The sequence below is a fragment of the Anas acuta genome, chromosome 10, assembly GCF_963932015.1.
Source record: "Anas acuta chromosome 10, bAnaAcu1.1, whole genome shotgun sequence".
Classification (NCBI taxonomy): Eukaryota; Metazoa; Chordata; class Aves; order Anseriformes; family Anatidae; genus Anas; species Anas acuta.
This window is the reverse complement of record NC_088988.1, coordinates 22,503,486-22,515,675: the sequence shown is the minus strand read 5'-3', so window position 1 is coordinate 22,515,675 and position 12,190 is coordinate 22,503,486. Positions and strand designations below refer to the sequence as shown.

The 12,190-nt window shown below is 40.8% G+C and overlaps 1 protein-coding gene across 1 annotated transcript; it reads right to left on the bottom strand.

Annotated features, from left to right (window-relative positions):
- Positions 1 to 3,916: 3,916 nt before the first annotated feature.
- Positions 3,917 to 7,954, bottom strand: LOC137861968 (cysteine protease ATG4A-like). Its single transcript, XM_068693583.1, has 5 exons — positions 7,612 to 7,954; positions 7,424 to 7,502; positions 6,389 to 6,534; positions 5,277 to 5,333; positions 3,917 to 4,125 (listed from the first exon to the last, which is right to left on the bottom strand). The coding sequence occupies exons 1-5, from the start codon at positions 7,792 to 7,794 to the stop codon at positions 3,964 to 3,966; spliced, it is 627 nt and encodes a 208-aa protein (XP_068549684.1). The 5' UTR covers positions 7,795 to 7,954; the 3' UTR covers positions 3,917 to 3,963.
- Positions 7,955 to 12,190: the final 4,236 nt, after the last annotated feature.

Below are 12,190 nucleotides of genomic sequence, written 5' to 3'. Positions count from 1 at the left end.
GGGAGAGGCCCCTGGTGGAGCAGGCTGTCCCCCTGCAGCCCATGGGTCCCCCACGGAGCAGATCTCCACGCTGCAGCCCCACCGTGGGTGGAGGAGCCCCCGGTGGAGCAGGTGGCTGTGGCCTGGAGGAGGCTGCGGCCTGTGGAGAGCCCCCGCAGGAGCAGGCCCCGGGCCGCAGCTGCAGCCATGGAGAGGAGCCCACGGGGAGCAGGGGCAGAGAGGGACCTTGGAGGAGGGAACTGTATCCTCTTTTTTCATCGGTGCTGAGATTGAGGATCAGGATTTCGTGGTAGGAATTTGTTTAGATGAACCAATTTACATCCATATGGGTTTTGTATGTTTGTTTCACCTTGTCTTGCAGGACCATCTTGGCTGGGTCTGCAGTGTTGTGCAAAAGTGAAGTTTTTCACAATAAAGAGCAGCTTTATTTTCGGGGAAAAGGCTGAGGTGGCCTTCATCAGAGTCTTGTGACCTGAAAATGCAGAAAATGGGTGCATGGCTGGCTGGCTGGGTGGGTGGGTGGGAGTTGGGAATTCAGCCTTGGGATCAGAACTGGGACGTTGTTGGGATAGGAAATGATCAGTGGGATGGGAAGTGATGATGGGGATAGGAACTCATTGGGATGGGATAAATGGGTTTTATTTTTATTGCATTAAATCCACTTTATTGACTGTGTTGTACAGTATGGCGTTGTTTTATTACTATAAAATTATGATGATTATTATTTAATCTTATTAATTAAACAATTTTTATACGTTATTATATTATAAATTATAAATATTAAAATTGATTATATTGTTTTTATTCCTTTTCTACCCTATAAAACTCTCTTTATCCCAGTGCACTGGTTTGGACTTTAGTTTTCCTTCCGAGTCGTTGTGGATTCACTCCGGATGGGGGGACATTAGTGAACGCCTGTGTGCTTCAGATCCAAGGTCACCTTTGCCCTCAACTCAAGATACATGTTTGCATCTGTTGTCGTGAAACAATGTTAACAACAGCAACAAAAAAGTGCCCTACTTGCTAGCAGCATCCCTACGTTTGCTGGGGTCTGCTCTGTGCATTTTGAAGACCGTTCCATGCTATTCAGCCCCTTCAGGAGGAAATGGATGGTTCTAGGAAAATGCGTCTTGACCTGATGCAAAGCTGTGACTCAGCACCCTGCAGCCCCCGCAACCCCTGGCATTTTACCTGCAGCCCCTCCAACAACTCCTTCCTTCCTTCCTTCCTTCCTTCCTTCCTTCCTTCCTTCCTTCCTTCCTTCCTTCCTTCCTTCCTTCCTTCCTTCCTTCCTTCCTTCCTTCCTTCCTTCCTTCCTTCCTTCCTTCCTTCCTTCCTTCCTTCCTTCCTTCCCTCCTTTCGTTCTGTCTGTCTGTCTGTCTGTCTTTCTCTGTTTCTGTCCAGCACTGATTTTATGGCTACGTGTGCATATCCACAGTGTACAGTTTTCTCCGTTCCGTTTCTTCCCTGAGTCTTGCCCCTCTTCCCTGCAACTGAACAGCATTGCCTTGATCAAGGAAGTGGCAACATGCGGCTTACACAGTAAACTGCTGAAATTACAGCTATAACCATGGAGCACAGCTGCCGATCAACACAAGACCACCAATCGCTCACATTTCTAAACTGCTCGTCACAATTCTTCCGTATGTAGGCTGTGATGCTGCTCATCTCTTAAGCACCCATCCATTTCTTCTCTTCCCAGACCCTCAAGGTGTCCTGGTCAAACCACCTCCCTTCCTCTTGCCCCATCTGGCTCTCCCACCTTCCTTTTCCCTCAAGGCTCAACTTTTTTTTTTTTTTTTTCAGCATAGGAGCTCCATAGAAGCTGCTGCTGCCCACCTCCGAGTTGACTAGGGCTGAACTACTGAAAAAGAAAAGAAAATCTATAAATAAGAGTGAGAGATGGTGAATACCTAACCATCTCTTAAAAGCAGGATTTTAAGAGAATAAGTAATTGATAAATGGAGTTAAGATCGGAGGGAAAAAAATCCACTGTTGCAATCAATAGAGTTAAGAAGTTTTTCAAGTACATTAGGAACAAAAATTAGAGTAATGACACAGATCTGATACGGGATGGGTATTGCTTCAGTGAGAAATGATGGAAAAAACCACAACACAACACATGTGTATGTGTTGTTGGGTATTTGTAAAAAAAAAAAAGAAAAGAAAAACAGGTTAATGAAAACTGCATGCTCAATTAGATGATTTTTTTGTTGTCATTGGTAGGGAATTGTGTGCTTTACAACACAGTATGTGTTATATATATATATTATATATGTTTTATATATGTTTTATATATGTTTTAATAAAATAAGGAAATGATATTTTTTTTCTACGTTTGTGGTTTCCAAACTGTAGTTAATAAACATTAAACAAGATGCAATAGGATCTCGTTAACTCTTTTGTTTGAAAAAACAGTGGCCCTGATCGAGAGGTGCAAGTGAGAGGAGACACTATTCAGTATTTCTCTATGTTGTCATTTATTGGTGAAGATGAAAGTCTGCAGTTCATGTTCATTACACTAGCATGACAAAATGACCACAAGGGGGACTGTCTGGTAGTGAAAAGGAACTTCAGCATGGATTAAAAATCTTTGCCTTTCTTTATTCTGAACTGTTTTTCTTATGGCTGCTAGAGAGAGATTCTCTGCCTTAGAAATAAAACTGCCCAGGCTGTTCTGATAAACCTGTAGGGTTAAGGCACTTCTACCAAAACAGATTTCAAAAGGCAAGAAGTCAAAAAGCAACAATTCAGTAATCTGTGTACGCTTATATATTAAGTTTTAAGATAACCTGGTTTAACCTGGTTTATATTTAGTTCACACAAATTAACCAAACATAGCAGCATACAACCTAAGAAAAGCTTAAGAAATTTATTAGATGCACAGATAAAGTGCTGTAACAGAGAAACTTGTGTAAATCTATTCTAAAATAAATAAGGTACAGTTAAACCACCTTTGACTCGTTTTAACTCGGAAAGAAATAACCTAAGTTTTAATCATTTGAATTTTAAGGTCAAGGTGAAATATACCATAACTATAACAGTGGTTGTGATCTGTATCAACTATTTGAGTCTCCTGTTCCTCTTGAGGTCTCCCAGAAACAGGAAGGCTATTGCAAAATGTATACATTAGACATAGCTCCTTTTACAGAAACATTTTTGGAATAAAGTCTGGTTGCTCAAATACATGTTAAAATATTTAACAAGGAAACAATTTTCTCCTGATCCAGTCGATCTTTTAAACAAGACAATGTATTTTTCCCACAGGAGGGAACAGAAGTAAACATCCTCCTTAACTGAAGACTGTTTTGCTTGAAGAACTAAACTATTGCATTATTATATGAGAGCAAGAAATATCCATTTGGGTTATCCCTTTCTCCAAACATGGTGCCCAGTGATACATGTATTTTTGCCTTAATCTCAAAGGCCCGTTTGTCTCCAGGTAAGGTACGTTAAAAAGAGATTCCCTTTAAGCATCTTATCACAAGAGCTCTTACTGCCTTTCCATCCGGGGAAGCTTGTGTGTTAAACTGCCCTTGGAGTTTTGGATGCTACTAGATTTCTGTGCTCTGTTATCCATAATTTCAGGCACTTCGGGGCTAACATGGCTGTTTAAGTCAATGCAATAATATTACCAATATATTCAACACTCAGAAGAGTCACCACAGTTTCCTTCACACACTCAGGATTTCAAATTCTTCTTCCGATTCAAATAGCTTGTCAGTAGATTCAATGAGTTATGTAAAAAAAGATAAAGAAAAAAATGCTTCTAAAGACATGCCTGATTTTGTTCACTTAAAAAAAAAACTTTGAAAGACGCATTCCAGAAAAGTACTTTGTAAGAGTGAAAAAAAAAAAAAATCTGTGCTAGCAATTGTATGGCTTGTTTGGATACATGCCTGCTATATATTGCTTGACACTCACAAAGGATAGTTATTCTACCTGTGATTATTCTTTTATTTGCTAACGAGGAACATAACATTGCACAATTAGGCTTTTAATCAGTGCCTTACCTGCTCCTGTGGTTGTCACTTCTGGTTTTGTTGGAGGTATGAAAGGAGGCCAGTGTGGCGGGTGCTTCTGGACCAGCTCCAACATCCGTAGACTCTGCTGCTTTAGAATCTCCTGAGGACAGAATGCTTTCATTTTAAAAGCTGGCTCGGGAGACGCTTCAAACACAAAACGTGTCTGCTTAATTGAAAGTGTTTTTTAATTACGCATGTCCATCAGGAAAAAAAAGTCTTTATACAGACATACTGTGAAATCCAAGCACCATGGTCTCTGTAATACATCCCTAGTTAAAACACATCTGGAAGACAGATCTCTTGAACTGTACTACAAATTATCAGTCTTATCATCTTTTGATATCAGCTTTGATATCTGCAAACCTGTAATTTTGTTTACATGTAGCAAGCACACTAGGAATGTACAATATTTTCTGCTTTTTAAAAGGAAGTTGCTTGCATAGAACTCTCCTCAAGTTTTCTGTTGATCAATAGCACAAAAGACAGATCTATCAGCTCCTCCAAAGGGAAAAAAAAAAAAAAAAACGCATCAGATTTTGAAGGACAGGTTTTGGTCAGGAAAAAAGGTGTTCCTGAAGCCAAACGCTATTCCTCTTCAAAGAGAAGTTACCTTCTGTCCTGTATTTCAGTTATTTACAAACTGTTTTCCTTAGATGATTTTTTTTTTTTTTTAAATAAATGCCTTTAGAGGTTGATGGTACTTTACATTCAGACGTCTGGTGCTTAGCTAAACAGCTGCATGCAGAAACATCCTCAAGTCTGTTTCCTGTGGCAGCCAGCACCTTCTGTTCTCCCTAGATCAGCAGGAGCTAGAGGCCTGCAGCACTTACAGAATCAGATCTTTAAGATAGCAGGGACTAACAGTCATAATTAGAACACGCAATCTATTATGTCAAACAATAAAAAAGGATCAGGAAGCAAATCATTGATACATCACTACAATATGGCAGTTAAACCTTAGTCATTTAGTGAGAATTAGAAGTTAAAAGCAAGTGTCACCCAGTAACACCTTCAAGTGTGGATGTTTACACCCATTTTCCAACTGGCAGGGTTTGTGGCTGGTAAAGTGCTGAACAATTTCCAATTAGCAATTCAGTAGTATTGCCTTACTCTGATGCTTTAATGCATTCTTCTCTATGGCTCATACAATTTGTATACAAAGGAAAATGCAAAGGAAAATTTTACAAAAAACAAACAATAAAAAACAGACTTTATAAAGAACAAATCGAGATGCTAAGTTCCCACTCTTACCTTTTGTACAAGACTACACCGGTTATCAAAATCACATTCTTCTTTGCAAAAGAAGCCCTTAGGGGAAAAAACAAACACACAGAGTTTTACCTTTGCTGATGGTAGGTATGTGGTACCAGCAGGTAAGGCGGTTTGACCTCTGATACAGTAATGCCCTGTACGATTAGTAGATATAAGACTCCAAATATGTGGCAGCTCTAGGGAGAGAACCCACGGGGAGAACAAGGCCCTGCAAACCCCTAACAAAATAGTCAAGCAAAAAATAGCAGCAGCTCCTGTGTGCTCCTCCATGGAGCGCCACCCAGTTCCTACAGTCCAGGTATCAGCAGAAGCTGAAAACTTGTAGATGATGGACCACCTAAGGAACATTTCCATTCTGGTATCTATACTGAAAATATTTGCTCTTCATTATGATTTTGTCTGTCTCGTTGCATCATGACACATTTTGCACAGTTACATAGTTAAGTATTAAAACAAAACAAAACAAAACAAAAAAACTTTCTAAAAAGCAGCAGTATTAAAAAACAGGTATGTGAATGAATGACAGATACCGGTATCTTTACAGATTGTTTAAAGCTTTAGAAACACATCCCACTGGTGACAACTGCCAATCACCCAATCACAGGACACTGGCATGGGATCAGATCCAATTTTTTCAAATACCACAGTACCCCCATGACATTTTGGGTGAATTACAAATAATACATTTGTATTTGTAATTTGGGGTGAAATACAATAATTCCACTTAAACATTTTTAACTTATGATAGAAAGTAAGTTTAAGTAACTTGTCTAGAGGTGACCAAACATAAAGTAGTGATAGAATAAAACACGTAAACCTGTTTCAGTTCCTTGCTCTGACCATTATAATGCCTCTTGAAAGAAGTAAAAGCTGCTCAGTAAAGAAAACAAAGCGAGCTCCCTACAGTACAGACAGCTCCCCGCTTGCCCTAAGATTCTCCATGTAGTTATGTACAAACTACTATGTGTTGATCACAGAAGACAGCTTTGTGATCTTGGTTCTGTTCAAGGAGATGCATTGCTGCCCTTACCAATGTAGAGAGACATTACTTTGAGATAAAGTATATGCATTCCAGATTTCCTGACACTTACTAAAGCTACTGAAGGGTCCAAATTCATGATCTTCATTCTATGTGGGGCTTCCTGGCAGTGGAAACTCTCATCGTCAACCGGGCCATTTTCTTCTGAATCTACAAAGCTTTGAGTGGTGTGAGGGTCCAGATAGATCAGCTCATTGCCTGGATGGGTAAAAGCCGTATGTTAAAAATAAGCAAGTGACATTAATAAGCACTTGGTCCAGAACTGTAAAATAGAAATTAGATTGCCATCGCAGTCAGTATAATCTAGACTTTCCAGCTAGGGATTCTTTAAGAGAATCGGAAGGTTTAGACACAACGTTTCCCACAGGGTATTTAGTATAACTTCCTATTGTGACCTATTACTGTAATTTTTTGGTTGGTTATGTTCTATCTTTGTCACATACTTTTATTTTTCCATGTGAGATCCAGTACTTTTTTTTTTTTTTTTTTTTTTTTTTAAATCTCAAGTGTTGTAAACACTAACATTTGACAGATTAAAAGGTACAGGATGTTCACAGATGCAATCTGTAATCCCATTAGGCATTCATTCAGAAATTGGAACAAAAAAGCCTAACTAAAACAGGTTAGGTTTTACAAAAGGACAAAATAGGGTTGCAAGATTTTGGCCCAAAGTGGGGTGAAATCTGAAGGAATGCATTTTAAATTAATTAGAGCAATACTTAATAACAGAAGGTATGCAAAAGGTGAAAAAGATACTGCTATCAGAAACAGTTTTGAAATACAAGAAAATAAAAGTGACATTTGACCAATACACTTGTCAAATGCTATCAGCTATTCTTAGTATGCTGCTCTTGTTGATGTCATCACTTATTTTTACACCTAGCTTTGCTGTTAACTTTCTGCTCCTGTTAAGGATCATCTCATACTGTTTCTAAACTCTTTTAGATATGCTTCTTCATTTATTTTATTCTATTCTCATCTTTCTTTACTTCTAGAGGTTCACGCTTAGACTCCTTACTATTTCCCCTTCAAAAAATGTTCTCTTTTGATCATCTGCACATTTGGAATAAGTTTCTTTTTTCCTTACCTAAAAATCCTATGAAATAATAGGCATTATTTGGTTTCCCTCCTAATGCTCCCAAAGACTGTGGCATCTTAAAGCATTCCTAGGAGTTCAAAAGGAATAAAGGAAATTGTAATTCATTTCTTTACTGACATCACAGATACCCAAACTTATTTGACAGTAATGAGCAATGAATTGAAAGGAAACCTTACTTTAAATGCATCAATATATACGGGATTTATGTGATTTATCCCTAGTCGTAGAGGTATAATAAGCAAGAGGGGTTTCCAGCCTGTGCAGAGTCCTCCTGCGTTCTTGCTTCGGCCAAGAGCACTTCTGTGCAAATGTGCACTGCTGTGGGACGCGCTGCTGCTCTGAGGAGGGCACCAGCACATTTTTTCTGCGGGAATAAAACTAGAAATCAGTCAACGCACAGAGGAACACAAAGCAGATCTTCCTCTCAGTAGTGAATTAAGCTAGTTTGCCAGGGATCTTTATAGGGCACCCAAGACAAAACGAGCCGGGCATGGCAATTACAGCTATTTAGTAGAAGTGATTCTAGCAGACAGTATGTGCTGGCACGTCCAAGTGAGACGTTAGATAAATGATTGGGGGATGACAATTTAAGACTGCAGTGACATGTACTATTAATGTTATTAATAGTGTCAAGCTTTGCCTATAAAACGCCAGAGAAATGAAATGGCAGCAATGATGACAGTAGAAATTCTTCAAGGAGCTCTTCACATCCAGTGATGTGAGCACGAAGTTGGCATCAGGGATCAGAAAAACACAACTGAGTTTGTATGTCCTTCTTCCCTCTTCTTACCCTTGCAAGACAAAGCCATGGCCCCCCAAGTATTTGTTCATGTTTAGATACATGCTGGCAAATGGAGTCAAATCAGAAACTGTTACCAGAAAACTGATGAGGTGTCACTTCCTGATGTCTTCAATGACCACCGTATTGCCCGTAGATACATAAACTGCTAATGAATTCCATTCATCAAATAAAGCAAGCTTCCTAGAAAACATTAAGGTACTAATTAATATAAACTAGTTGGATCAAAAGGGTAGCTTTACACTCAGAACCATTTGATTTATTTATTTTTTTTTCTTAAGAAAAAACATCCTTTCTGCATTTTTTAAAGTCTCCATGTAAGAAAAAGAAAACTTTAAACATTAAATGTTTAATATCTTTAGAAAAATAGGTACTGAGTGGTACCAGGAAAAACATATGCGCTGCACCATGTGCAAACTGTTTTGTCTTACTGCTAAGTGCAGTGACAGTAACAGTCCAACTACATCAAGTTTATTACTTTTTATTGCACTCGACAGTCTCTGCAATGGGTTCTTGCCCAGTTGTGTCTTTTCTCATCTGGAAAAGAAAAAAATTCCTATGCCAGTTTTGCAGATTACTTTTTGCTTAAGAAATTCCACTGAATTCAGTGGAATTACTTCTGCCTGAGCCTGCGTGCACAGCAGAAATGGGGCATTAAAAGCTAAATCAGCTAAGGGTTTGGGGCACCAAAACTTCAGTGGGAGACAGCAGCACACAGTTTTATGTCCACTTCTGCAAAATCCAAACCTTTGGGGAAGGGAGCTACACTCTTAAGCTGCACTGGCAGAATTAGCTGTTTCAAATAAGCCAGAAAGAAATGGGGGTGAGTGTTTCACCATGAAAAACTTGGCCATGAAAGATCTGGAGTCCAGGGCATGCTTCAGCTCCCCTCCCTCTTCAGATCATGTGCCTGTTCCAGGGTGTCAAAGACTTGCTGCTGAGCTCGCAGGACCTGTAGCCTAGCCCCTGCCTGAGGTAAGACACCTCCACGTACCCCTGGAGAACTGAGCAGCCTCAGTTCCTTTCAGTGTGGCTCCCAGACTATGAGGAGCTGCCCATCTTTATCCAGTAGCCTTGCTGGCAGAACTGCTGCTCAGAAAGGGAGGAATTGCAGCTCAGTTCCCTCCTCAGCCGAGATGGCTTCTCTCTGATGTTTCACACCACCACTCCGACCTACACGGTGGCACTCTCGACCTGCCAGAGCTGTGCCACTGTGCAGAAAGGAATATACATCTGTGGTGTGACTGGTGAGGGCATGCAGACGGCATAGCAGGAGACTTTCCTGCAGTTTCTTCTCCTCAGGCTCTTCCTTTATTAAAATTTAGAGGTCACCCATTCCCAACTCAGTACCTGCACACCGAGCTGTGGCATGACATTCCATGCTGCACTTGTAAAGAGATGGCAAGTACATTCCTGACTGTGGGACAGGGGGAGATGCAGCCTTCAAAACTCTGCCTGGGCCTTGTCTTGGCTGCCCCAGGGGAGTACGTTCTGAATGAGACTGGTATGATCTCACTTACTTTAGTACTTGAGCAACTGTATTTGGTCCAAACCATTCTCCAATTGACTTCCCCTCTCCAACACCCACCTGTGCTGTTTTCAGAGTGAAAAAAAGACACACGTACACAAAATCAAAGAAAAATGAGACCATAAAGAATGTGGGAACAATATACAGTAAATACCGTGACTGTCAAACATTCTAGAGTAACTGCAATCTGTACTTAGCAATAACAATTATTTTCTCAATCTATGCTCTTTTCAAAACTTAGGGAGTGCCAGTTTCTTTAATAAACAAAAGGCTTCTAAACTACAATGAGAATTACAAGTTAACAAATGTTAGTGCCCTTTATTACAAATTACAGCAATAAGCTACAAGACTGTCTATTCTAACATTACTGACTCTGGTACCCAAGGCTTAAAGAGTTTATCAAGAGCTAGATTCTAGTACATGGCTTTATTTAGGTCTCAGGGAATGTTTCTGTACTACTAGTCTTTGCGCCCATCTGCATACCTTTTTATTTTTGTATAAGCATACACATTGTCTTCACATCCACTTTTTAAAATTATGAATTAACATACTGCAAATTAGTGATTCAACACAGGAGAAATTTCAGTGGAAAAAACCTGAAAGTTTATGTTTGTTCTTACCCATCTGGTGGATTGAATAACAGCAAGCCTTCCTGTCGAGAAAGCATCGTAGGATTCTGTGATATTCTTCTGGTTGTTTTTTGTGTTTTTCCCATTGCCAATCTGAAAGGAAAAATTGATATAGAATAAAAAATGGTGACGTTTTCATTACACTGATCAAATGTCTAGACAGCAGAAAGCTTTATAATGAGATGTTAAAAGACATTTCAATTCATCTCGAATATTTACATTTTGTGTAGAGCTCCTAGAATTCCAAGCTTGTTATTTATCATCAAGCTGCCCTTTATCATCATAGGCTAGATTGTAAAAACAGGGAAAATAAAACAAAACAAAAACATCAACTGCAAACATATTCTGACGGATCATGCTGCGTGTTGATAGCCATTCCAGTATCTATGAGCTTCCAAGATTATTTAAAAGTACAGGCTGTGTTTAGACCTTGTTGGATTTCTAAGCACCCATTAAATAACAACATAAGATCCATACAGAAAGTCCAAACACTCCACTGGCAGCATCCTGGGATGTGACATGCATGCTTAAGAGCTTGCACCAGGGGGGTTTGGACCTCGTGCTGCTGACAAGTGAGGAGTGAAGAGAAGGGTAAGAGCACTGTCCCACGGTGGCAGGTTTTCCCTTGGCCTCAACTTGGGTGTTACACTAAAAGGTTTATAAAATAATGGCGACAGGATTCCCCATTTGTTCTCCTTCTATGCCTATTTCTCTGCTTCAGGCTGGGATGATTTCACCCAGCTGAATATGAATTGATTCATTAGGAACTGTTACCAGGGCATCAAAGAAAGTCTCACTAATAAATTCAGGGTTTGTGCTTTTAATGGAGTACTTATTGAACGTATTGAGGCGCACCTGGGGGACAAAGCAGTCATTGGTCCCAGCCAGCATGGTTTTGTGAAGGGTAGGTCCTGCCTAACTAACCTGATTTCCTTTTATGATAAGATCACCCGTATGGTGGACCAAGGGAAACCAGCTGATGTGATTTTTTTAGACTTCAGCAAGGCTTTTGACACGGTTTCCCATAGGATCCTACTGGACAAAATGTCCAGCATACAGCTAAATAAAAACATCATACGATGGGTGAGCAATTGGCTAACGGGCAGGGCCCAAAGGGTTATGGTGAATGGGGCTGCGTCAGGCTGGCGGGCGGTCACCAGTGGGGTCCCTCAAGGCTCCATTTTAGGGCCGGTACTTTTCAATATTTTTATAAACGATCTGGATGTAGGAATAGAAGGTATTTTGAGCAAGTTTGCTGATGACACCAAACTTGGAGGAGTTGTGGACTCGAATGAGGGTGGAAAGGCCTTGCAGAGGGATCTGGATAGGTTGGAGAGCTGGGCGATCACCAACCGCATGAAGTTCAATAAGAGCAAGTGCCGGGTCCTGCACCTGGGACGGGGAAACCCTGGCTGCACGTACAGACTGGGCGATGAGACGCTGGAGAGCAGCCTAGAAGAGAGGGATCTGGGGGTCGTGGTAGACAGCAAGTTGAATATGAGCCGGCAGTGTGCCCTGGCAGCCAGGAGGGCCAACCGTGTCCTGGGGTGCATCAAGCACGGCATCGCTAGTAGGTCAAGGGAGGTGATTGTCCCGCTCTACTCTGCGCTGGTGCGGCCTCACCTCGAGTACTGTGTGCAGTTCTGGGCACCACAGTATAAAAAGGACATGAAACTGTTGGAGAGTGTCCAGAGGAGGGCTACGAAGATGGTGAAAGGCCTGGAGGGGAAGACGTACGAGGAACGGCTGAGGGCACTGGGCCTGTTCAGCCTGGAGAAGAGGAGGCTGAGGGGAGACCT